Here is a 27,151-nt window from a genome sequence, read left to right on the forward strand (position 1 = left end):
CTAACTAGATGGATAATGGCTCATCGATGATGAGGGCAATAGGGAACTTTTTCTAAACTGTCCCATGGACGAGTTCTACTGTTTCCCATGGGCAGATGGTGGGCTGTGACTGCAGGCCCTGTGTCCTCACTTCATACAGCCAGGTGGGGGAGACGGTTGGGGTTCAGCATCGTGTCCCCAGACTCTATTGATTGTGAGAGAGACTTCTGATCAGACAGCCTGTGTGAAGGTTGGTTTATGGTGCCAACTGTTTTATATGCATTAGCTCGTGTCCTTCATAAACTCCCGAAGGAGAGGTGGCAACAGCTCCAGTGTATAGACAAAAACATTGGAGCATCAAAAAGAACTGTTCTGCCCTAGCCAGTTTGGCTCAGGGGATAGAGTGTCAGCCTGCGTACTGAAAGGTTCTGGGATCGATTCAGGTCAAGGGCCTATGCCCGGGGGCATGCAGGAGGAAGCCAATCAATGATTCTCTCTCATCACTGATGTTTCTATCTCTCTCTCCCTCTCCCTTCCTTTCTGAAATCAATATCCTATTAATAAAAGGCTAATATGCAAATCGACTGAATGGTGGAACAACCGGTCACTATGATGCACACTGACCACCAGGGGGCAGACGCTCAATGCCGTAAGCATCCTACAGGGGAAGCACCACTCAGCCAGAAGCTGGGCTCACAGCTGGCGAGTGCAGCGGTGGTGGTGGGAGCCTCTTCCACCTCTGCGGCAGCACTAAGATTGCCCAACTGCCGGCTTAGGCCTGCTCCCCTCGGGGAGTCAGTTGGATATCCCCCTAGGGCTGCGGGGCTGAGGGACCCTCCCTGTGCACAAATTTCATGCACCAGGCCTCTAGTGTGTGTGTATATATCCTATATAATAAAAGGGTAATATGCAAATTGACCCTAATAGCAAACGACTGGGAATGACTGGTCACTCTGACACACACTGACCACCAGGGGACACAGACACTCAATGCAGGAACTGCCCCCTGGTGGTCAGTGTGCTACCACAGGGGGAGCTCTGCTCAGCCACAAGCCAAGCTGACGGCTGCCAGCACAGCGGTGGTGGTGGGAGCCTCTCCCGCATCCTCAGCAGCGCTAAGGATGTCCGACTGCAGCTTAGGCCTGCTCCCCGCTGGCAAGTGGACATCCCCCGAGGGCTCCCGGGCTGCCAGAGGGATGTCCGACTGCCAGCTTAGACCTGATCCCCTGGGGAACGGGCCTAAGCCAGCAGGTGGACATCCCCAGAGTGGTTCTAGACTGCGAGAGGGCACAGGCCAGGCTGAGGGACCCCCCCCAAGTGCACAAATTTTTGTGCACCGGGTATCTAGTATACTAATAAAAGAACTGTCTTGAAACAAATAAGGAATTGGCTTGATACAGTTAAAACAATGAGATGTGAGCTGTGTTCTGTTTCCGAAGGCCACAGACACCTGGACTCCCCTGGTGCGCGTTCCTGGTGGTTCCTGCCCGGCCCCTCTGTGTCCATGCGATTGGCTCCCCAGTGGGATAACATCAGCCCCATGAGGTACACTGTGTTTTCTCACTCATTGCTGTGTCATGGTCACTTCAGTGACTAGAATTCACGTCACACTCTGTGAGCAAAGGACAGATTATGAGAGGTGCCAGCCCCTGCATTTTCATGGCCGTCCATAGCTGGTGCACTTGTGTCTACAGCCTCGTGTCTGCTTCTGAGGAAGTAGATCCCCACTCGGAGGCCAGCGGATACCTGCCTTGGCCGCCCGGGCGCTCAGCAAGCCGCGTGATGATGAATAGACTCGTGGCTTCACTCCCCACTGCACGCATCCAAGCGGATTCTCCAAGGCGTACGGCTCTTGCCACTTTAAATCCGACACCTAATATATTAGGCATTCGAGTGTTTTGCGCTTACCTTTAGCTCTTCTTTAGTTCAGGTGATTAAAAAATGCCTGTTGCTGCCTCGATGTGCACCACGCTTCATTGGCGGTGATTTATGGGGGAGTTCAGCGGAATTGGCACGCGGCCGCTCGCCAGTGGGCAGCAGGACACAGACGTGACAGCATTGCTAACCCTCCTCCCCTGCTCCGGCGGGGGAGACGGCAGGGTTTGCAAAGTCTCCCTCCCAACAGTCAGAAATGGGACCGAGACTGGCGTCCCCGAGCCATGTCCTCGCTCCCACATCCTCTCCGCCTGCCTCCTGTGATGCTCAGGACAGAATCGGGGGCGGCCCTGGGTCCACCTTTGGCGCAGTGTGCTTCCTGCAGCCACCTGTCTCCTGAAGCCGCTGTCCCTTCCCAAGCTCCCCGCCTGCATCCCTGCTCAGCGGCTTCTAGCAGAGCCCAGTCACACACAGTGTGCCTTACACGCCTTTCAGCAACCCCTTCCCATCACGGTCCCTTTGCTGAACAGGAAAGTAAGGCGAACCGAGGTCAAAAGACCTGCCCAAGGTCACTAGCTAAGTGGTGGAGCTGGGATTGAAACCAGCTTGTTCTCAACCACCAGGGGAAGGCAGAGGCGTGTTCATTTTCCTTGCAGACCGTAATGTGGCCGTCCTGTCTCCGTGACATGCTCCTTTGAGAAGATCAGGGATGCCCTAAGCAGGAAAGGGGGTCCCCGTCAATTGGGTTACCAGGACTGGGAAGGAGGGGGGCGCCCGCTCTCTCCCTTCTCCAGCTGTGATTGGCATTTCTTCTTGTTTTCCCAGCAATCAGGGGGTGACATTCTGCAGAAAGGATGGGGTCTCTGAGAAATGGCTAAGCAAGAGAAAACCTGTGTATTTGGTACGTACAACAGTTGCGTGTGATGCTAATAAGCCTGCGTCGTGCCTGTTTGGGGGAATTTCCATAAAGTGATCACACATGTGTGCTCTGCGGCCACACTGTCGGGGTTCATTGTGGGGCTGACGAAACGTCTCACATCCTGAGGGTGGCGGTGGTACTGTGGCTGCATCCATTTCTGAGATCTCATTACACTTTACACTAAAAAGAAGGCCTGTCAGTGTGTATAAAATTCACCTCCATAAACTTCAGGGGAAACAGAGCTCATTCCTTATCAGCTCAAACTAAAGATAATGTATTTAACCCTTCAAATGAACATAATATTGTGTCCATCTTAGAGGGTTGTTTTAAAGATTATGAGTTGAGCCCGGCCAGTGTGGGTCAGTGGTTGAGCATCAACCTATGAACCAGGAGGTCATGGCTCGATTCTCAGTCAGGGCACACGTCTGGGTTGTGGGTTTGATCCCCAGTGTGGGGCTTGCAGGAGGCAGCCAACCAATGATTCTCTCATCATTGACGTTTCTCTCTCTCCCCCTCTTCCTGCCTCTCTGAAATCAATAAAAAGATACCAAAAAAATAAGAAAAGAAAAGAAAAGCAAGCCGTGCCTTTCACCCAGCGTGGGTGGGTGGAGATGATGGTCCGGGAGCCTGTGCTCAGGGGGCTGTGGGGATGGCGGGGGCACCATGACAATGCGCATCTGACTAATTCAGCATCTCCCAAACGCACACCCTTCCTCTGAGACAAGGACGCCAGTCAGCCTCCGAGGGTCCTTGGAAACAGTCTGGTGCCGCCCCTTCTTTTATTGGTGAAGAGACGTGCCCATCAAGGAAACAGCCTGGCACCGGAGGCCAGTGCTGCGTCTCAGCCCAGCAGCCTGTGGGAATACCCCCGGGGATGCTGGGGTGGCTTCTGCGAAGACGGTCTCCACAGCAGCAAAGTGTAGGGGCCCCACATCAAAGCAGAAGGAGGTAGTATAGGAAGAAATTGATGGCAGGTGCACATGCTAAGAAACGTTAATGACTGGTTTTTCAGGACCCGTGTGTAGAGCTGTATGGTCTCAGAAGGTGTGAGGTAGCCTCTGGAGATTGGGGGGGAAGGGGTGGGGGAATGGGCTGGCTGGCTCTTCATTACAAAGGATTCCTGCCGACTGTAACCATATTTCTGGTTAGAATCGCCACACCTGGCAGATACTATTCTGCCTAGAAGCCTTTAAAAATGAAGAAAATCTTCCACTATAGCCGAACAATCCCTCAGAGTCCTCTGTGACGAGGTCTTATGATGGAAACAGGGCCCCGATGGCCCACCGAGTCAGCAGGGACGATGCCAATAAGGGGCACCCGCACCCGGACTCCCCCTCGGTTAGCAGGTGCGGTTTTTCCACACGTGTCATCGGGCCCTTCGAGTTTCTCTTCTTGGCGCTTCATTCCCATTTCCGGCCACTTGGGAAGAGCCATCCGATGAGAGAAACCAGGAGACGCAGGTTTTGTCACCATTCCTAGGGGACCCCTTATGGCCCCTCCACAGAAGGAGGGGGGCATCGGGGCCTTGGGAAGGGGTGTCAGTGTAAACGTAGAGGCTGACCGCACTGCGCTCTTGACACGGACACTAACTGGAATAGTCAGGAGTCTTCTCTGCCCAGCGGAGTCGCCGTGCCCTTGTGGGCACAGCCCTTGACCTTGCGTGTAAATTCTGCATCTTCCCGTTTGAATAATGGGCACTCAGTCCCTGTCTGCGGACGGCCTGAGCGGCGAGGTTTGACGGCTTGCCATTCTCCATCAGGGTGATTGACAGGCTGCTTTCGGAGGGAGAGTTTCTCTCTGGCTTTCGGTTCTGTTCACAGCTCCCCACCACCACGCCTGACGGCGCCCCTCAAGAGTTCATCGCCGGGTAAGAAAACACACACTCCTCCCACCGGCAGGGAGCTGGGGTGACCCCTTCTCAACCTCCAGCCTGAGAACGGCTGCGCCCTAATGAGAACCAGCAAGAAAACGGTGTTCTCGTTGTTCTTACACTGAGAGGGCGAGAGCATGTTCCCAGTCGCGTGCCACAGGGAAGTCCTGCATGGACACCAGGGATGCCTAACCCCTGACGGGGTCTCCTCTCCGCCCCCGTGCGGTCCTCTGTGTGGTGAACACTCTGCACTCTGCTCCCTGGCATCCAGCAGGACAGGAAAGCAGAGAGGAGTCGCCCTCAGACTTTGTCCCACTTTAAAAGACACGTGTCATCAAGGGGTCTGTCACCAGTTCCAGTCCCCCTCAGGGCTCATGCTGTGGTTGCAGGCTCGGCCCCCAGCAGGGGGCGTGCAGGAGGCAGCTGATCATTGATGTTTCTCTCTCATCAATGCTTCTGTCTCTCGTGCTCCCTCTTCCTTCCTCTCTCTCTATAAATCAATAAAAATATTTTTAAGGCCGAAACCGGTTTGGCTCAGTGGATGGAGCGTCAGCCTGCGGACTGAGGGGTCCCAGGTTCGATTCCGGTCAAGGGCATGTGCCTGGGTTGCGGGCACATCCCTAGTGGGAGATGTGCAGGAGGCGGCTGATCGATGTTTCTCTCCCATCGATGTTTCTAACTCTCTATCTCTCTCCCTTCCTCTCTGTAAAAAATCAATAAAATATATTTAAAAATATATATATATATTTTTAAGAAGACAGTGTTTTGTTCACATTCCTGCCAAAGTCATGAGCACAGAAAACTATGCAACTTTAAAAAACATGGAGACAGCCACATGGTCACAGGTTTTGTTCATCTCGGTTCAGTCATCTATTCCAGTGGAGACTCAGCCAAGAAACCAAGAGAAGGCCGAGCCCGGCCTGCGGGGCTCAGTGATCCAGCGCCCGCCTAGGAACCAGGAGGTCACGGTTTGATTCCCAGTCGGGGCACAGGCCTGGGTTGCAGGCTTGATCCCCAGCGTGCAGGAGGCAGCCCATCAATGATCCTCTCTCATCACCGATGTTTCTGTCTCTCTTTCCGTCTCCCTTCCTCTCTGAAATCAATAAAAAAAATTTTTTTTTAAAAAAAGAGAAGGTTGAGACTCGGAAAGGCAGCAGTGGAAGAATTAGGAAAGAGCATGAAGAGCAAAGATGGATCCTTAGAGACCAAGGCCAAGGCCACCCACACCCTCCTGTTCCCAATCACTATGTACGGACGGGAGGCTTGGGCAGTGAATAGGCCGACAGAGAATAACGGATTCATGTTGGAGGAGGGCTCTACGGCTGCCATGGACCCTCAGGAAGACACGCAAGCGGGTCCTAGAGCCAGGGAAGCCTGACCCCTCGCTGGAGGCAGAAATGACAACACTGACGCTGTCCAACTTCAGGCGCATCCCGGGAGGCGGGCTCTTTGGAAAAGACAATGATGCTGGAACCATAGGAGGCAGCAGGACAAGAGCAAGACCAACATGGACGGACAGACTCCATAAAAGGAGCTGAGCTGAGCTGTGAGGATGGGACACGGAGGACATCACTCATTTATGGGGTCGCCAGGAGTTGGAGCCGACTCAACAGCCCATAACAGTGTCGTGGGGAAGGGAGCCCAGTGCCAGAAGTTTAAAGACATCGACTTGAATGCTGGCTCTACTGATTTCTAGATGCTTGACCTTGACCAAGCTCCGTCGCCTCTCCCAGTCTAATTCCCAGGCTCTGATTTTATAAATAGTGGTGCCCGACTTGGGGGTCGCCAGGAAGTGTAAATAAAAAAACAAATGGAAAAGCCCACGGGTAGGTCCACGGAAGATGGCCGTCGATGGCACCCTTTCATCTTTGTGTTAACTATTTATTGACTGCCTGCCCTGTCCCAAGCACACTCCATGCACCTATTGAATATCAGCGCACAAAGCAAAGATTCCCTCCTTGCATCGAGTCTGAAATCTACGGGGGGGGGGGGGGGGGGACGACGACACTTGAATGCGAGTCCTAACAATAATAATAATTAATATTTACTTTCAAAACTTGTATCATTTGACCTTCGCATGTGCCCTGACTGGGAAATTGAACCATGACCTCCTGGTTCATAGGTCCGATGTGCAACCACTGAGCCAGGTTGGCTGGGCTCAAGTCCAAGCTCTTGAACCAACACCCAAGGCTGGTGTGGACCCGGCCCCGACCGAGGCTGTGCTGTTCCATCCTGAGCAAGGCCCCCTGCCCATGGCACCTGGGCATTCTCACCGAACCTGCGATGAGCCTGGCAGGTGGGCATCAGCCCATTATTTCACAGACGAGCCAGGTGGCCGGAGTGGGAGGCCCAGGGCCAGGGCGTGGGTGTGGCAGGGCTGACGTGGCTCTTCATCATCTGTGTGGTGGCAACTGAATCCTCAAAGTTCCCAGCTTCGTGCCTGTGTGCTGTCCTCTCGATCGTTTATCCTTTAAGGCTCAGCTCCAGCTGTCCGCCCCGGGCCTGCCCCACCCACAGGCTCAGCAGGTGGTGGGTGCCCTGTGTGTGCTTAGTATCTGTGCTCACCAGCTCACTGCATGCCCTGCCCTGGGGGCAAGGACAGGTGTGGCAGGCCCTCCCACCAGGTGAGCAGTGAGCTCTGTTCCTCTGCACCCCCAGATTCCGACACCCCTCCTGCCGCACAGGAAGTGCACCCACTTATTTATGGGACTGGATTAGAGCTACTTGGGTGCCAGCAGGATTTTTCCCTAGCGGCATGCTGAAACCCACAATCCCAGGTTCAGACCCTGACGCAGGTGCAGGAAACCAAGTGTTTAAGGGGGAATGGCGGGGCGGGGGGGTGGGGGGGGCACGCTTGTCTGAAACCCGGCACGGGGGCCTTGAGCGGGATGGTTGGGGTCAGCATCCTGTGAAGGCTGGAGGCTGCGGGATTTGCTCCGGGGAGCAGTGTGGGGAGCTAGACTGAAGCTCTCGGCCATCCATCTCCTGCCCACCCTGCGGCCGCCTCCCAGGATTTACGGGCCTCACTCCTGGGCTCGGCCTCCAAATTAGTGCTGAGCACAGTACCTTCCGCTCCTCTGCCTTCGGCTGGAGCCCGAGCCGGGCTGCGGGCGGCCGGGGGATCCCCGACGGCCATAACTCTGGGCTCATCCGCCGCTTCCCTCTGGCTCTGGCAGGAAAACCGAAATTGGGAACCTTGGCGTCCTGCCCACAAGCCCACACGGGACCCATGGATCTTCCTCCCTTCAGAGCACCCGCTGCCCTGCTTCCCACAGCCCCGAGACTGATGACCGTCAGGACCCCGATCCCTCTCCCCGGGAAGGTAGCCTCCCCGCCTGCGTGTAAATAAAGGCGAGGGCTCTGGGATTCCTTCCTCCGGGAAAATCTACCGCTCCCAGCAGAGCGCACAGCGCTTAACCGATTACATCTTCATTGTGGAGTCGGCCCCTCTCCGAGCTCCTGTTAATTGCTTCACGAAACGACTTATCAGTGTAGATCCATCCCGGGGTCTGGGATGACATTTCCCTCACAAGATAATGATGATACCCTGATCATCGGCTGAGGGCGTTAATAGATTTCATTGATCAGCGCATCCCGTCCCTGTGAAAGGCCTCGTCGCCACCTGTGTCAGGAGAGGTGGGGACATCCTCGGTTAGAGACCCCCGCCCCCAGGCCTGCAGCCGCTCCCAGAGGCCTGTCCCTTCCAGCACAGGTGCCTCGGCTTTCTCAACGCTGAGCTATCTGAGGTTCCCTTCCTGTTGGCTTCCCAGTTAATATACAGGCTTCCCGGCAACCACGCCCCACAAATCAGCCCAGAGCCCTTGATCAGTGGTTCTCAACCTTGGCTGCACATTAGAATCACCTGGGAATCTTTTTAAAATCCTGATTTCTGGGCCTCATCCTCCGGAAATTCTGTTTCTTTGTTACTAATGTTGTGGCCTCACCCCATACCACGTGAAGGCCCTGGCGGGCATGCATGTACAGTGCCATTGAAACTTCGTGGCCCATGCGCAGAAGTTGGTATTTTGTGGAAGAGCCACACTCAAGGGGCCAAAGAGCCGCATGTGGCTTGGGGGTCACAGTTTGCCAAGTCGCAGTTTGCCGACCACTGCCCTAGATGGACGAGCTTGCGTGGGTCCATGTTTCCCCGGGAGCCTGTGCTCACTCACAGCGCATCCTCTGTGGGGTTGAGACAGGGAGCCCCAGGCCACTATTGTTGGGGGCAAAAATAGAATATTGAGGACTAGCTATGGTTATGGGAAATATTAATGACTAGAGGCCCAGTGCACGAAATTCATGCACAAGTAGGGTCCCTAGCAGCTGCTGGCCAGGGCCTCCCTTCCCTGGCTGCCGGCTGCCCTCCAGGGCCTTCCTTCATTCTGCACTGCCCCCTGGTGGTCAGCACACATCATAGTGCGCAATCAAACTCCCGGTTGGTTGAATTCCCAAGGGGACACTTTGCATATTAGGCTTTTATATATATAGACGCTCTGCTAACCATGATTGCCTTGTGTTGGTTAAAGAAAGGACATTCTAACCTGGCTGGCAGTTGTAAGACCTCTGGACCTAGGAGTCAATCTTAGAATGCAGTCCATTCTCATTCAAGAACTTCCTGTTATCATGGGAAGATTAACAACCTGGTTGCCCAAGCAATGGAGTCCCGCCCCAGCCCACATTGCCTACTTCCCCATGCCCGTAATCCCTGCTTCCCCGTGTAATCTTTGTCCTTCTACCCAATATAAGCAGTGGCATATGGTGGGGGGTAGAGCAGATTCTGTGGATGACCTGCTGCTCTCCCAGGCTCCTGGCTGTACTGGAATAAAGGTTCATACGATTCGACCCTGTCTCTGCATAATTGGCTCAAATAGTGGCAGGCAGCCCAGACCCATTGGTTGTCCAGTTTCACTATCAACATTAACACACGGGGGCCATGTAAGAAACAGCGAGATCCAGCATTTGGTGGGGTTGTGGGTCTTCAGAGGGTTCTGTTCACTGAACCACGAGATTTCCCATGAAACCCCCGTGAGAGGGAGATGGCGTGGGTGCCCAGCCAGGACCCGCAACCAGCGACAGCCCCCATTGTACGGAGAGCTCCAGGCTTGGGTCCCTGGATTTCTGGTCTCTCTGGTTCACTGATGAATAAGAGGCACCTGCTCCTCTCTCAGCCCCCTGGGAGCTCATCTCTATGACGTGTCCCAGCCAGAAAGTCCCCCTCCTTCCTCCGTAGTGGCGTAGAGCACACCCGTGTTAAGCATCAGACGATGAGGCCCTTGAGGACAGAGCCGGTCTAGGGCCTCCCCAAGTGTCCGACGAGCAAGAGGTGCTCCCTACACATGAAGGATGTAGATGGGGGAGGGGTGGGTGGAGGGCACAAAGGCAGTGAGTCCTGTTTACCTGAGGCCCTGTCGCAAACCCTCGGCACCTGAGGACACTGGGCTTTGTTTGTTTCACACAGTGTTCATAAGATATTTTGAGCCCAGCCGGTGTGGCTCAGTGGGTAAGCATTGACCTATGAACCAAGAAGTCTCTGTTCAATTCTTTGTCTGGGCACATGCCCGGGTTCTGGGCTCAATCCCCAGTAGGGGGCCTGCAGAAGGCAGCGGATCAATGATTCTCTCTCATCATTGATGTTTCTCTCTCTCCCTCTCCTTTCCTCTCTCTGAAATCAATAAAAACACATTTAAAAAAATAGTTGGTCCCCTGCTTTTAGGTTGGTTTACATCTAATCAGAAGTCGCTCTTGTCTTCCTGGGGACGCGTGATCTCGGGTTGCCACCTGCATCCTGTTCGGCAGAACAGAAAAGGAGAGACACTGCCCCCTGTGTATGATGTGACAGGCTTCTGTCTTCTCTCATAGCACGTTTGCACAAGTGCATTTTATTTGCATGCACGTCAGCATCCGTTGCAGAGACCACAAGAAGTATTCCTGCATCTCATTGCCCTGTCTCCTCTTTCCCGCAGATCAAAGGTTGAACGAAACTTAAAAAGAAGCAGCCATTCTATTCACTTGTTATTGGACTCGAAACTCCTTTGACCTCGGAAACTGAAGATGAGGTTGCCATGGGAACTGCTGGTCCTGCAATCATTCACGTTGTGCCTTGCAGGTAGCGTGTCATTTTTAAACTTTCTGATTTAAAAAGCGCCAGTGTATTTCACACTAATTCAAACGCGGGCCGCTGCTTCAGATGGCAGTGATTGGATCTGGAGCGTGCGCGGGGCGGGAGAGCCTGGGCTGCCACCGTCGAAGGCCCTTTGCTGATGGGCTTTTAGTGGCTCTTTTCATGGTGGTGTAGGCAAGGCCTGGCGTTGCTGTTTCGCCGTCTACCTGGTCCTTTTAGAGTCATTTGAACCGTTGTTCAGTTTGAAAGCTGTTATTTTTGCTCATCCCAGGGCTCAATGCAGAGAGCTGAGCTGGGTAAGGAAACTGATGTCACAGTCGAGGGTGTTGCCAGCCACTGGTTGGTGGTGTGGGCGGATGTGGGTCTGGGAGCTCTTCCCGTATCTTCATTGCCACCACTCCATGGCTGGGTTCCCACCCTCTCTTTTTCATTTCAACGCACGTATAGGCGAGCAGGAGCCAGAGAGCGTAAGGCAGCAGGTCTTTCCCTGTACTCACGGTCCGCTACTAGACAGGGCTTTCCAGAGTTCACACATGCTGTTGGCGGTGGCTTTCTCGGATTCCGGAAGGTGTGAGACCACCAGGGGGCGCCGTGGTTCCAGCGTTGATGGGGTGTGCGTCCTGCAGGAGGGCTGGCGATGGGTTGCGGCCCACGGGCCTCTATCCAGGGCTTTGGGGAAGGTGTTTGGTTGACCTGCTTTGGAATCAGAATGCCGAGTCCAGCAGGGATACCTGCAGCCCATTTGCATCTTTACAACATAAACTAAAAGGGACTTTGGGGTCACCATCACCCTGATTCATGCCTTCCCTCCAACAGTGTCACTGAGTACCTACCCTGCAAGGAACCGGCTCCTTGATAGGAACTGGGGGTGTGACCCTGAGGAGACAGACAGCCACCGCCTTCTTCCCGCTCGGTTAGCTCGGTTCTGTGCCGCGTCGACTGGCAGCTTCGTGAAGCGAATGCTTCACAATGATTACACAGTCCGGGGTACTCGTGGCCGTCCCGGCATGCGTGGATCCCTCACACTAAGCCCTCGGTGAACCTCATTGCATGTCATTGTCTCAGAGCCCTAGGACTATTTGTCTTTACTATCAATCGTTTTACTGAAGCGTGAAGGACTAAGAAACTCCGCCGAGATCACCAGCCCTGTCAGTGGTAGAACTAAGACGATGTAGACTGGATAGACGAACTCCAGAGCCCAGAGTTTTGACCGTCATGTGATAGGACGTTGTAGCTGTCTGGTTACCTGACCGTACAGTGCACAGTTGGCACATTCATTCTCAACATGGTGGTGTTCATGCTTCCCATGATTTTACATGTAAACTCTCCTTCCCCTCCTCGTCATACCCGGCCTTCAGATCCTGAACTTCTGGCCTCTATTGACCTCCCGATCCTGGATGTCTGGGCACGTAGCCACCTCTTGTAGAGATGTTAATTCTCATCCTCTGGTCAGAACCCACGTCTTCCCAGCGGTGAGCCCCGGGCGCTGGGCCCCACCTGCTCTTCGGGTTCGCATGCACCTTGGCCCTCCCCACATTGGATCTCAACTGAGACAATCCGCTCCCCCTCCTCAGGACTCTCGGGTAACCACTCCTCAAAACACAACCTGGGGAATCCATTTCTCAGCATTTGATTACAGCAGCGTGTTGATTGAACTCAGTGTGCTGAGTGAATAGGTAGCCAGACGTTGAAGGGCAGGCAGTCAGGGGTGCCGCCCCTCCCGTCACTGGTGCCGTGAAAAATGCGAGGTTCCCACCGAAGAAGCGCACCTGTGTCTACCTCACTCTCTTAGCTTTTGGTGGGGAATCTGTTTATTGATTGTTTCGGTGAGTATTTTGTGTGGGAACTGCTTTGCATGGCATTAATATTCTCTTCCCATATGCTTCCTTCACTTAGGTAGAGGCAAGCTGTAATTAATGTTTTTGTTTTCTTGCTATTTGTCTTGATTCTACTCATTTACATAGCGCTGGACACTCTGAATTCTGAACATATTTCTCTACCCTCGTCATTTTCCTTGTCTGTACTTCCTCCGGCGTCCATGTCTCGGTGAGATTTTTATGAGGGAAATGTGTGTATCTACCATGTTTACCATAATTAGCGGGTCTCACATACGCTTTTTCTTAAATAAGATCAAAGATCCCAGTGTCTGAGCCAGCTCCTCCGTGAACAGCCTGCTGGTGATTTCAGGGCCGTCATTAGCGGTTCACGGTAGGATGGAAGGATCTTCCCCTTTGACAAATGCTAGACGCAGTCTCAGACAATAACTGAAAATAGAGACTTTATTCTTCTTCTGAATCAATTTGAACCAGGGATCACAAACTCTACATGGAGGCTAACGAATGAGAGGAACATTCTTTTCTTTATTTACTATATTTTTATTTTTTAACTACAGGTGGCACTTCATGTTATATTAATTTCAGATATACAACATAGTGATTAGGCATTTTATATACGATGAAGTGACCCCTTAATAAGCCTAGTACCCAGTTGGCACCCTACCTCGTTAGTACAGTATTGTTGGCGTATTCCCTCTGCTGTACTTTACAAACTGGTGTAGCTTTCATGGAAAACAGAATGAAGGGTCCTCATGGGGTTAAAAACAGAACTCTGTTATGACCCAGTGGTCCCACTTCTGAGTTTTTATCTGAAGAAATCAGGAACAGGAGGAACATGCCCCCCCCCCCCCATGGTAATCACAGCATTATCTACAGTAGCCACGCTCTGGGAGCAGCCTGCGTGCCCATCAGGCAGTCTACAGTAGCCCAGCTCTGGGAGCAGCCCGTGTGCCCATCGGGCAGTGAGTGGGTAAAAAGCTGTGGGACATCCTCACATGGAGTACTAGCCGGCCATAAAGAAGGGCATCTTACCATTTGCAACAGCATGGGTGGCCCAGGAGGGTATTATGCCGAGTGCAGTCAGTCAGTCAGAGAAAGACAGACAGCCTGCGATCTCACGTACATGTGGAATCTAAGGAACAGAATAAACAAATGAAACAGAGCGGAACATTCTCACAGAAATCATGGCTTTCAGGCCAGAAGGCCCATCAGTGAGATCGAGGTGGGCCGCCTGGCTCTGGCCCGTCCCCGGGTCAGCGGACACACACGGGCACAGCACCCGCGCCCACACTGTGGTGTTGATAACAGAATCCGGTGAGCACAGTCGTTCCGCCTCCTCAGGACCTCCAGCGATGCTGGGGACCAGCCCCACCGCCCCCCTCTTCGTAGCACCGCAACCCCAGGCGGGAGGACGCCCAGACGGGACATCCCAGGCCTGGCCCCACAGCCCAGCCAGGCGCAGCGTTTCCGTTCCCGGGATCCTCATGTTTGTTCCCAAGAATAAGCACAGCATTCAAATAATTCTCCCTTCTCGGCGGGTATTAAACGCAGAGGCGCCTCTGTTCTTGCATGAGGAACACGTATTCAGTCACGTCCCAGAGAGAGCTGAGTGCCGGCCGCTTCCATGCAGCCTCTGCAAAGCGCAGTCCACCCACCTCCCGCCTCACGTGTCTCCTCTGAGAAACTGGCACGGCCCCCACCCCCGCCGCGGGCCCCCACCCCTGCCGCGGGCTCCCACTCCTCCCACCCCCGCCTCGGAACCCAGGACGGACTCCCGCTTCCTCTGCTGCTGCGGAGCCGAGCGCAAGGAGGACTTCGCAAGGAGGCAGCCAATGGCCAGATCACAAAAGCAGCAGCGACTTCGGTGATAAAAATTCAGGGAAAGAATGGGGAGAAAATACCCAGAAAACATCAAACGGCAAAGGCAGGACTCTTCGTGAATCTCAATTTCAGTCTTTGCACGCGGCTCGCGGCGGGGAGGTCTTACTTAGTCGGTGATGAAGGGTGATGAAGACGTCGAGGTAACTGGAGAAGCAGGCAGCCATGTACACCCCCGGGGCACGGCCATGGAGCGGCCTTACAGACCAGCAGCCTTGGACACGCTCCACCGAGGGCTCCGGGAAGCAGAGGGTAACAGCCTCGTGAGCTGCGCTGGGCCGCCCCGTGTCCTAACTGTAAACACCCCCTCGCTGATGAGCGGAGGACGTGCTGCATCTAGAAGGGAAGATTGGACTCTGTCGAATGAAACCAATTAGGAAAAGTGGAGGCAAACAGCGGAACACCCAGGCCTTCGGTGCCTGCCATCTCCGCTGTGTGACAGTTCTCTGTTGAAATGTGGGACCCCTGCTGCCCCTCGCGCTGGAGGCTGGTGCAGCGGGACCAGCCCAGGCATCACAGACCCCCCCTTCCGCCCCGAGGCGCCCCCTGAGACTCGGCAGAGCTGGGCGAGAGCGTGGGCTCCACGGGAGACGGAGAGGCCGTGCATCCACGTAGCAGCCGCGGGTCGAGCTGTCTCCTTACGCCCGGGGTTGCTTTTTGTGCCATCTGGGCGGGCTGAGGGTATGCCTGCCTTCCTGGGTTCGCGGGGATTGGGCTGGCGTCTGTATTCTCCGTGCTTAGCACAGTGTCCGGGACGTAACCAGTAACCAGCAGCGAAGGGCGGCTGTCACTCATTTAACCCGTAGGTGAGGGCCCACCAGGGGTCAGCATGGGACACCCTGAGAACGCGGTTCGGGGCTCAGCAAGACAGGCCCTGTCCCTGGGCGGTGATGGGGACAGGCTTCCAGGGCCTGCCTCCTCACACACTGGCGTCCGCCCTGCTTCGGGGTGGGAGGTTGTACACAGCGTGTAGTTTGTGACCCCTTGAGAGACTTTCCCTCACCCTTTGAAAAAATATATTTTTATTGATTTCAGAGGGGGGGAGAGAGAGAAACATCAGTGATGAGAGAGAATCATGGATCGCCTGCCTCCTGCACACCCCCTACTGGGGATGGAGCCCACAACCTGTGCATGCGCCCTGACCTGGAATCGAGCCCTGGTTCATAGGTCGACGCTCACTTTTTTGCAGTGTGACCTCATCTGTAAAGTGGGGATAAAACAGTAATATAAGTGCCTATGGGAAGCAAATGCCTGCATTGATTAAACCTGTTCCTGTGGAGAGCCCGCAGAAAGAGTCCCGCCTCCATAGCATGGGCTCCGTGTGACTCGTTAATGCCACTGTTGTCACTGTCACCGCCGGGAGCCAGCGGGCCTCCACGGCAAGTGCGGCAGCCACGGCATCGAGGGTCTGCCTCCTGGAGCCCCACGTCTGGGGCCGGGCCTGGGGAAGCCTGGAGTCCCTGTGATGGGGCCACTAGAAACTTCTGAAGTTGCAAAGGGCCCTACAAGGAGAGGGATCCGGTGATTCCAAGTGAGGAAAGATTTTTAAATGCATTTTCCCAACAACAAAACAAGGGCGATAAGGAGAGGAGCCCACAGAAGCCCCGTGTCACGGGTGGACATGCTGGCTGGTGCAGACGTACGCCCCGTGGACCCCGTCCCCCCATTCTCCTCGCTTCCGGTCTCCCCACAGTGGACAGGTCGCCTCCGTGGAGAGCCGGGTTTGAGGGGATGTGCAGTGGCCTCGGCTTGCTCTCAAGGAGCCCTCTTTCCTGGACCCCAACACTGTCCTCCTTGTGGGCTGGCCCCGTGCCCTCTGCCCACCCTCGGAACCGTATCATCCGCCCGCCCCCCCCCGGGGGTGTCCTCCCCCTCCCTCCTACCGTCCTGCACTTTCTCAGTCTAATTATATCTCAGCTTAAAATACAGATGCAAAGCTAAGGAAATTGTCTCTAAACACTCCCTCAGACTCCAACTGTTCGCCCCCCTCAGAGTTGCAATGAGTAAAGTTTAATTTATTTGTTTAAAACTCGGGCTGATGTATTTATAGATTCCGATGGGCAGGCACGTGGGATGTGTTGTCTCACTCGCCTCTCTGAGAGGCGAGAGTGACACTCGCTAACAGAATCGTGTCCACAGAATAAAATACCCCCACCCCCACCCCGCCCGGGGACTGTGATAATTCAGAGGACAAAACCCAACCAAAACAATTCACACCTGTGCGTAAAGGCTAGAAAACACAGCACCATTTCCCTGGGTCAACAGATCTTGCCAGAACTCCACCTGCTTCCTCTGTAGAATTTTACTCTCAAGTTCGGAACTCCCCGTAACTGGCAACCAGGCCTTGCGCACCAGTCATCTCTGCAAAGAACAAGTTGTCACGTGAAAATGAGTCACCCCACCCCCACCCCCGTGTCCTGTTTTCTCTCAGCGGCGTTCCTGGACGCCCTCTTTGGGAAGGCTTTTCTCCCCAGCGGTGTAACATTTGCACAAAAACGCGGTTTTCAGACAATCTGCGCCTCACTGGAAACAGCTTAGAGGCCCGTGCTGCCGACGGCATGGGCCCCGCGCACCGGCTCGCTCTGCCGGGAGCACCCGGGTGCTGTTCCTTCTCAGTGGTTCCTGATCTCCTGTCTTCTAAATCGACCTCCAATTCAGAAAATAAACAAAAAGGAAATCAGCTTAGCCGGCCGGAGTGGCTCGGGTGGTTGAGCGTCCTCTTTGCACCGGAGGGTTGTCAGTTTCATCCCCAGTCAGGCACCTGCCTGTGTTGTGGGCTCCATCCCTGGTTGGGGTACATGCAGAGGGCAACCGGTAGATGTTCCTCTCGCATCAACGTCTCTCTCTCTCTCTCTCTCTCTCTCTCTCTCTCTCTCTCTCTCTCTCTCGCGTGTCCTGGGGTGAGAATTTTAAATGAAAGTAAATAGACATATGTTTTGTTCAGGGACTTGAAATCCCTTTGGAAGAAGAAATTGTCACTGAGCGGTGATGGGTGTTGTTAGGTGATCACCGCTCATTGTGCTGATCAGCTTGTAACACGTTCACAGAGCAAATCACTATGTGGACACTTTTATACACTAACACAAAGTTACGTGTCCATTGTATCTCAGTAAAGCTGGGCAGAAACCAAAGGCTATTACAGACATCAAAAAATAAAAAATATAAATAAATAGGTACACAGGCAAAGAAACCGCTCTTGAATTTGGGTCTTTAGCTCTTTGGATGTTAATATAATAGATACCGAGGAGTCGAGGAGTCTACCTGTTTACCCGCCACTTTCTGGAGTTATAACTTTCCCTGCATCGCTCTGCCACGGTGCACCGGGATTCTGCAAACGTAAAATAGTGGAACAAAGCCAAGCCCATGAGCTTTCTAGGCCGGTGTTATCCCAGGTTCAGTCACTGATTCGGTCCAGTGTCTACACTCCTTGTGTTATTATTTACTTCAATTTTTTTATCATCTTTTTTTGTTTCCCTAAAGGAATGCTATCACAGCAATACCACTTGCTGTAAGTTAAAACTAACTTTAAAATAAATACCATAGCGACCAACGGTTGACGACTGGCTTGTGCTCAGGTGACTGATGCTGGGTCCCGACATTTCTTCCCAAAACAAGACTATCAGACGTTAGACACGTTGGCGGCACCCGAGACCCCTTTCATCCGACCAGGAGAACCCAGAGCGCGTTAATTGAGAGGAGAGTGAATTGATTCTTAAGCGAGTCAGTTTGATTTAAGGTCTTGTCTCTGCACGATCTGAGAATTGTCTCGCACGTCCGTGCTGTGCGTCCTGCGTCTTGGGAAACACGGGCTCGAAGCTTCGCCTCTTCCTGCCCCAAATGGACGCCGCCATCCGCCCGGTGGACCAGGGGCGCCCACCTGGCACGTTCGGGGGAATCGCGTTTTTACGTGACCCTTTCACCTTCGTCATTTTTCAGATGTGAAAACGCTGGTGGTAGTGTTGACCCAGGTTACGTGCACAGTTAGTGCAAATCGGCTGTGGGCTGAGACAGGGAGCAGGACTCTTGCTTTATGATCCAATGCAGTGACGCTCAAAGGCTTAGAAGTAAGTACAGCAGGTCCTGTTGTTACAACGTTGATGAGATGCCAGGAACCTGACTCTTGACATCATTAGCCCACGGAGGAGCGGCTTCTTTATGCAGCATTTTGCTTAGTCACAGAGTCTGTGGACGGCACTAGTGAGGCCACTGTGGTGAGAGCATAGCCCGTCGTCCTACCTCTCCTTGTCCAGACATCACAGATGCGTGACGTAGTGAAGGGGCCAGGCTCACCTTGGCACAGAGCCCGGGCGGACGCGCCTGGGATACAATGTTGTTATGACGAGTGAACCGAGAGCACATGTGACCGAGGATGGACATGGTGCTCCAACGGGCAGGGATGCAGGGATGCGGACGTTTCCTCAGAGCTCTCACCTCTGAGCCTCGTCCTTTAGGGCGGGGGTGGGGGACCTTTTTCCTGCCAAGAGCCACTTGGCGATGTATAGCCTCATTTGCTGAATACCATTCACTTCATATAAATTTATGTTGCTATGAAAATGCTCCTAGATTTATTGAATTTTGAGTCCCACCTGTGGTTGCCTTGGCAGGGCCAGACCAAAGGATTTCTCAGGCTTTACACGGCCCGCGGGCCGGATGTTCCCCACCCCTGCTTACGCACAACCAGGAGAAAGCGTCCGCATCGTCCGGCCCGCACGGGTGGCTGCACCCCGGGACTGGGTAGGACACACGGAGCTCTTAGGGTTTTGACCTTCAGGGAATTGGTGAGATGACATCATTCTCATAGTCTAAACTTTTTGAAAAACATGAGCACTACAGGCTATGCCTTTCACAGGCAGGTCTGATGAAAAGCAATCAATGAATACATATGCAGATGCATTAAAACGCACTGCTAATATTTTAAGGAGCCTGCAATCTGACTGCAGATATAAGATTCAATGTTTAAAATAGCCGTCCTAACCACCCTGATTTACATATCTCCTTGGAGAGAAGCATATTGAATTATACATAATTCTTATTTTGATTTGCATACAAATTAATTTGCTAAACAAATTAGAGCTTGCACATTGAGCACATTTATTGAATTTTAGCAGACTGGTAAAACGGACCTTCTTTTTATGTTTTCATTTAGGTAAAGATGGTGATGTTGACAGTCATAATCCGAGTCTTAATAACAGAAACAGCAGTCATTGGGGGGTGTTACCTGGTGGAGTGGAGAACCAGGAGCGGTCTACATGAGATACGTGCGTGTGCGTGTGCTTGTGCACACAGGATGTGTGTTTTCCTTTAGTGCACACCCGCCCTGGGAGGTGTACTCTGCGTGCCTATTTTTGAGATGAGAGGACTTCGTTAGAGAAGCTCAGGAATTTGCTCTGAACGACTTGGCCAGGGAGGCTGGACGGGGTGCAGGCAGTTGCCTCCACAGCCATGCATTTTATCGCGACTCAGCACGGCCTCCTTCCCTCACGATGAGGCCATCCCGCAGGCGTAATCTCCTGCGCGTTGGATTGCAGTCGTGTCTCTGTGGTTACCGTGCGCAGGACACCTGTCTGGGCGTCCTGCCCTTATCCGACCCATCACCAGGACGTGAGGCTGCCTGAGGTCCGAGAGCGCAGTGGGCCGGCTCCGCTGGGAGGTGATATGGACCCCACTGGGGTGCGGAGGAGGGACGGTGCCCCTGAACTTCAGTGTTTTCCGCGGGGCAGCAGTCACCCTCCGGGAGGCCTCAGGAGCTTCCGAGACTCCACGTGGGTGACGTGAATGACAGCGCTTCACCTTCCGCTCCTAAAGGTGCCGAGACCCGCCCCCCACAGGTCTCCTGAGCCCTCACATAGAGGAAGCTCAGCAAGAGCTGTGGCCCCTGTGACTGCCCGAGCGGTTCCCCGAAACGGTGCACAGGAGGAACCAGCATCCTGTGGGCAGGAGAGCGGGCTGAGCGGGTGCTGGGAGCCAGAAGGTGCCAGAACCCAGCAGAGCGGACTCCATCTCAGCCCCCATCCCCGCCTCCCAATGCAGAAGCACACACCACACACACCGCACAATGCACACACCACACACTGCACAGTGCATGTCACACACTGCACACACCACACACACTGCACACACCACACACACTGCATACATCACATTCACAGTGCTCACACTGTACACACTACACACCACACACATCGCACACACTGCACACCACACGCCACACAATGCACACACCACACAATGCACACACCACACAATGCACACACCACACACTGCACAGTGCATGTCACACACTGCACACACCACACACACTGCACACGTCACATTCACAGTGCTCACACTGTACACACTACACACCACACACATCGCACACACTGCACACCACACGCCACACAATGCACACACCACACAATGCACACACCATACACTGCACAGTGCATGTCACACACTGCACACACCACACACACTGCACACATCACATTCACAGTGCTCACACTGTACACACTACACACCACACACATCACACACCACACACCACACAATGCACACACCACACACTGCACACTGTATGTCACACCCTGCACACCACAAACACTGCACGCCGCACAAGACACACGCCGCACAATGCACACACCACACACTGCACAGTGCGTGTCACACACTGCACACCACACACTGCACACATCACATTCACAGTGCTCACACTGTACACACTACACACCGCACACACTGCACACCGCATACGTCACACACCACTCACGTCACACACTGTACACACCACACACACTGCACACAGTGCTGGGGCCCAACTGAGCAAAGCGGGTGTTATCAAGCCTGAGGTGCTGCGGGGTGACTCCCCCGTGTCCATCACTGTCCCTTAACGCAGCATGTTTGTCCCCAGCCGGCCCCACGGACCAAACGCCCGGAGCAGCCCTCGCACAGGAGGGCGGCCTGCGGAGCGGGTGTGCCGCTCCCTCCCTCCCCGAGTGGACTTTTTTGTGCCCATCACTTCTCTCCAGGCAGCTGCTGAGATTCGTATGAGGCTCTGGTTGCCTCCGGAATTGATTTTTGCGATTCTCTCTGACGGCCTCCCCTCCCGGCCTACGAGGAGGCGGCACGCTCTGTATTCAGCAGGCGCTCCAGCAGCCGGCATGGCCTCCCTCCCGCTCCCTCCAGGTCAGACAGGACTCTGCCCCGATGTTTGTTTCTGCAGCCGAGTCACAGGCAGCCCGGCCAGTGCCATCGCGGACGTGGTCGGTGAGGACAATAGTGCGCGGAACCACCTGAGCCTCCGCCAGGGGCTTCGGGCTCCGTCTGGGGGAGGGGACGCTGCAGAGGAGAGAACATCAAAGCCAACGCGCGCCTCTCAGCATCCCCGTCACCGCGGATTAGAATCGTCAGGGACCAATTCCAGTCGGTGTCTCTGTTTAATATTGATTAGGGTGTGTGTGTGCGTGCCTGTGCGTGCACCCTTCCGCGTGTGTATTTGTTAGCAGAGGATTTGAAATGCAAGGGACCCAGCACTCCTGCCTTGATTCTGCGTGCTTGCCCCTCTCATCCCGATTCAGAAGGATCGGGAGGCCTAGGCAGCTCTCATTGAAATTCCGTGAAGCTCGATTCCACAGGCAAACAGTCCACGCATCCCCCAGCCAAGGCGGACAGGTCAGTTCCAGGAGCTGACATGTTTATCTGTGCATGGGCGCCACAGCATTCCCAGGGCGCTGTCCCCTCATGTGTACGCGTGGGAGACAGAGACCAGCCTCTGGGTTTTCTAGCGGAACCCGTGTCCTCAAGCTGTTACTCACGCCAACTACTGTGCCCATTAAAGGGCATCTTTAAGTGGGACAACAAGGCTGTTCTGTTCTTCCCCAGCTTTTAAAGTGTTTTCTAACCTAAGAAAAATACAGGTTCGTCTGTACGACAGAACACACGCTGAGTAACAACAGGCGCATCGCGTGTTCCCTCTGCACCAGCGTCGAGGCCAGGGTTCTTCGTGCCAGGATAGAAACTTCCTGTTTCTGTCTTCACGGGGGTACTGCGGGGGGTTCCGGAGGTTCTACACACTAAGCAGTCAGCGCCGTGGCCGCGTGGCCCAGTGGCTGAGCAGCGTCTCATGCACCAAGAGGTCACCTGTTTGATTCCCCGTCAGGGCCCGGGCCCAGGTTGTGGGCTCCATCCTTAGGGGGGGCGGTGCAGGAAGCAGCTGATCGATATTTCGCTCTCACATCAATGTTTCTCCCTTTTTCTGCCTCTCTCTTTAAAAAAGAAATCAATAAAAAAAATGTTTGGTCAAATCAGAGATGGCAGCCTGGTCTAAAGTAGACTGCATGTGCCAGATCCACTAAACTGCAGCGCTGCCTCCGAACACCTGCAGCCACACTGCGCGTGGGTCGGGGTGAGGGCCGCTGCCCACTTCGGAGATGAGGGTTCCCGCGTGCCGGGTCCCAGGGTGCACGGCTGGAGGTCTGGGTCCCGCTGGGCACTGTCACTCGCTGTAGGTTCCGGTTCACGCGTGGTGACAGGCCACAGAGGTTACGTCATTTCTCCAGGGGCTGCAGGGGGGCGGGCGGAGGAGGAATTCAAAACCAGTCCGCCCGTCTGTCCCCCTGGCGCGGGGCCGGTCCCAGGCTTCCGGGGTCTGTTCTCCATCGTGAAGCCCACAGCGGGGCCCTTCTCCTGGGTCTCCTTCCTTTCAGCTTAGGTCACACCCTCCTGGGATCTAAGACGATGGACAGTCATTGCAGTGGCTGGCGTTCCCGCCCAGAATCGTCTGACGACCCCCATGCTCTGCGCTGTCTGTATCTCAGCGTCTCCTGCGGGAGGGTGTGTGCCCGCATCAGTCCCGGCTAAAATCTTGTAATGCCAGCGAGCCCGCCTGGCAGGCAAAGAAACTCGCCCCTGAGAGGGGACAACGCCAGCCTTCAGCATCCTCGCACGAGAGCGTGGTTTGGTCGGTCCTCTAGCGGAGATCGAGGTCCTGAGGGATTTCGGTGGAGAGAGGAGCTTGAGGATGGGGTGTGAGGCTGTGCTGCCTGGGGCCCGAGTTACTCATTAGCAAGAGTCTGAAACGCCTTCTTTATTCAGACTCGAGCTCTCGCTTCCTGAGGAGGTAGAAATTCAGAACTTGGACTGGGGATTCTGCCCAGCCTGTGGTGGTTTGTGGGAGTCTTATTAACCCAGAGCTGAGGGGACCCAGGATCACAGGGCGCCGTGGTAACACTAGCAGAGCAGGGGGAGCCCCGCCCACCGCCTGTAGGCAGTGCAGCCGCCCCCTTTGCCCGGGAGAAGGAAGGCTGAGTGAACGGATGTGCCCGGTGATATTAAGGCAGCTTAGCCAGCTGTGCGAAAGTGCAACTGACAGCGGCTTAGGCGTCAGAAGGACTAGGAACACGGGCACGTTTTCTGGTCCCTGGCGTGACTGTGATGTGTCAGGATGGCTGGCGCATCCCCGGCTCCATGCCTCTCGATTCTCTGCCCGTCGTAACCGGCAGGGAATTCTGGCGGAAGCACATCTTTAACGTCAAGCGAGTATTCCTTTGGAGGAAAAGCCCCTGGTGCGATGAACTATGGGGAGGCCCAGTTCTCTCCAGGCCACACAGAGGATGGAGTATAGCTAAGCTGCAGCCTCGAAAATGTGTATTAAATACACCCAGGAGGTCACATGTAAAGGCAGAGAAAACTATAATATTTGTTTGTTTTCTCAGTGAAATTCTACTTTCAACTTAATGTAACCAAAACACACACACACACACACACACACACACACACACACACAGTTGCTCTCGCAGCAATGAGGTGGGAGAGGACATCTATGAACATGGTTTCACGGAGTCGGGAGCACTGCTGTGCTGAGGGAACCGGTGAGGAAGCAGTGCTGGCAGCAGGTGGAGCAAAGTAGGTAAAAGGCGTTTTCTAGATTCTTTGAATTAGGGGCTTCACGTGAACAGCGACACTCTTCTTGCTCTTTAAAGAAATCAATAGGTACTTAGGGCGCCTTTAGTACAGAGTGCGTGGACGGCGATGTGCAGGCGTTTACTAGTCATCAAGTCCAATTTAACTGCACACACCCGAGATGGAAGGAAGACGCGAAACAGCCATTTGGGTGCCATCATAAGCGATCTCTGTGCCATGTCAGCCAGGGTGCGACCCTGAGCGGCCTTGAGATAAGAGAAGTGGCTGCCGGTTGCCATCCATCTCATTTCATTCCCTGGTGGGTGGAGGGAGCCGCTGGGGCCAGGAGCGTGGTGTTTAGAGATAGGGCATCGCCGGGTGTATCGGGTGGTGTGTAACCAGAGCCTTTGGCCTCAGATCAAAGTGCAGTGGTGTCACCCATAACCTGGGTTTACGTTTGAATTTTTCAACGTCCTCATTGAGTGGCTCTGTCGTTCTAACCACGGCCACTTAGCTTCCCTTAAAGGAGCCGCACGGCTCTGAGCTCACGCGCAGACGTTGGCCCGGTGGGAGCTGCTCTCTGCTGGCACATTTCCTTCGCGATGACAGCGTTGCCAGGAGCCCCTGGCCGCATCTCCCCACTTGTCTGGCCACAGTTGCGTCGCACACCCACCGGGCCCCTGACCATTTCCGTGGGTCTGCCCTTCCTCAGCCGCTGGCTTGGGGTGGGCCCATCTCGCTGGCTGTGCCCGTGGCCACACAGGAAAGCATGGGAGTCCCTTGGAGAAGAGGAAGGGAGGGGAGAGGTGAGGTAGGCTGGTAGGTGCTGCCCGGATCCCTTCAGGAATATATTGTCCAGCTCTGTTTCCCCTTCCCATTTCACACCCCATGGCTTCCTCAGGTGGCGCATGAGGCCGTGGGCAGTGCACTTTATGAGCAATAGGAGGGATTTGGGGGGCGGAATTTTGACTCCGATTTTTGCCTTAGGAGTGGGGCTACTCTGTAACCCACACATAGGCTGAGACCCAGGTGGAGTATCAGTATTTGCCTGGCTTACCGTGTATCCTTGCCAGGTGTGTCATCACACTCTCTAATGGTGAATAGAAACCTGGATGCTGTGACACAAGTCGGATCAACCCCTTAATTGTGTATCTGTGCCTTTTAAACGAAAACCAATGGAGCTTACCTCTCCTGCACACTGAATAAACCCCACCAGCACTATCGAGACATCCAGCCAGCCAAGCCAGTAAATAACGCACACCTGCTGTGTGCTGGCCGCCGGCCTGGCTATGGATAGAGCACAGGCACCTGCTCTCAAGAGCGCACGTCCTGTTGTGAAGAGAGAACGTAACCAGGTAACGTACCAGGTAACGTCAGAAAAGGAAATAAACAACAAACAGGGAGCCGGTGAGAGTCACCGTGATCGCAGGCGCGTGGCTGCTCCAGGGTCAGGGGCGTCCTCTCACAGGAAGTGGCCTTTCAGCTGACATCGGAATGATGGGGACACGGACACAGGGCGCCCGCAGGCGCAGCTGCAGGCAGTGCAGCCTGAGCCCGGGACCACCTGTGCAAAGCCCCACAGGTGACAGTGAGCCTCGAGAGGGGGCGCGGCGGGGACAGGAAGGTGAGGGCGCAGAGGTCGGCAGGGCCGGAGCCTGTGGGGCTGTGTCATCAGACGTGAACTTAATGCTCCCCGTGCCCCGCGCAGTGGGAAGGCATCGGGCGCAGCACAGGGAGAGCGGACAAGGGAGCCCACGGGGCTATTGGGGTTCTGACTTTTGTCACAGCAAACCAGGGCTCTGTTCCCCATTAAAGAACACAGTGACACACCCCGCCAGGATACCTGGTAAGCCGGGCAAATATGGGTACTCCACTTGACTCTCCTCCTCTGTGTGGGGCAGTGGTCGGCAAACTGCAGCTCGCGAGCCACATGCGGCTCTTTGGCCCCTTGAGTGTGGCTCTTCCACAAAATACCCACTTCTGCGCATGGGCCACGAAGTTTCAATCGCACTGTACATGCGCGCCCGCACGTGGTATTTTGTGGAAGAGCCACACTCAAGGGGCCAAAGAGCCGCACGTGGCTTGCGAGCCGCAGTTTGCCGACCACTGGTGTGGGGTATAGAGTGGCCCCCGGCGGTGAGGACGGAGTTTTAAGGGAGCGATAAAAAGACAGCAGGAGGCTGCTGACCAGGTGGCAGAGGCAGGTGGTTGGGCGGGGGTGGCAGTTGTGAATGTACCAAAGGGATAGGTTCCGGGTGTCCTGGAGGGAGGGCGTGGGAAGTGGTGATGAGAGAAGGTGGGTGAGTTCTGGGCTTTCAGCCGAGCTGCAGGTGAGGCGCGGGATTGTTTTCTGAGATGGGGTTTGTGGGAAAGATGGCGGCGGCATCAGCAGGTCTCATTGGCCCTAGACATCAGGGATGTGAGTGAGGGTTGGAGCCTGGGAAGGGCCGGGGACCAGAGGTAGGGCTTGCGGGATCCTCCGCGCCTAAGATGGCGGAGACGCGCCCACGGGCTTCCTTTAATTAATCCCACAGAGCACGCTGGGTGTGATTCAGATGCCCGAAATTGACGGCTGCTTATTTATTGAAACATGTGCCTTGAAGGTTTGTTGACAGCACGATTCCCGGGAAATGAAGTGATGGCTCCTGACAAGCCGTGATGGCTCTTCCCTCAGAATTTCTCTGCGAGACACAGGAAGCCCCGGGGTGTCTGGGTCGCCGGCTCTGAGACTTGGCTTTGGGGCGGCACGGTTTCGGGTTAGCCACGCGATCCTCTTCCTTTGCTTCGTAAGTCCAACG

The 27,151-nt window shown here is 54.6% G+C and overlaps 1 protein-coding gene across 1 annotated transcript in view; it reads left to right on the plus strand.

Moving 5' to 3' along the window:
* CNTN4 (contactin 4) overlaps positions 1-27,151 on the plus strand; it is a 402,127-nt gene that overhangs the window by 198,327 nt on the left and 176,649 nt on the right. Inside the window, exon 3 of the mRNA XM_081106270.1 lies at positions 10,604-10,746. Within this exon, the coding sequence (XP_080962396.1) occupies positions 10,692-10,746 (55 nt within the window). The 5' untranslated portion in view covers positions 10,604-10,691. The remainder of the gene's footprint in view (positions 1-10,603; positions 10,747-27,151) is intronic.

The sequence above is a fragment of the Myotis nattereri genome (assembly GCF_964212035.1).
Source record: "Myotis nattereri genome assembly, chromosome: 14".
NCBI lineage: Eukaryota > Metazoa > Chordata > Mammalia > Chiroptera > Vespertilionidae > Myotis > Myotis nattereri.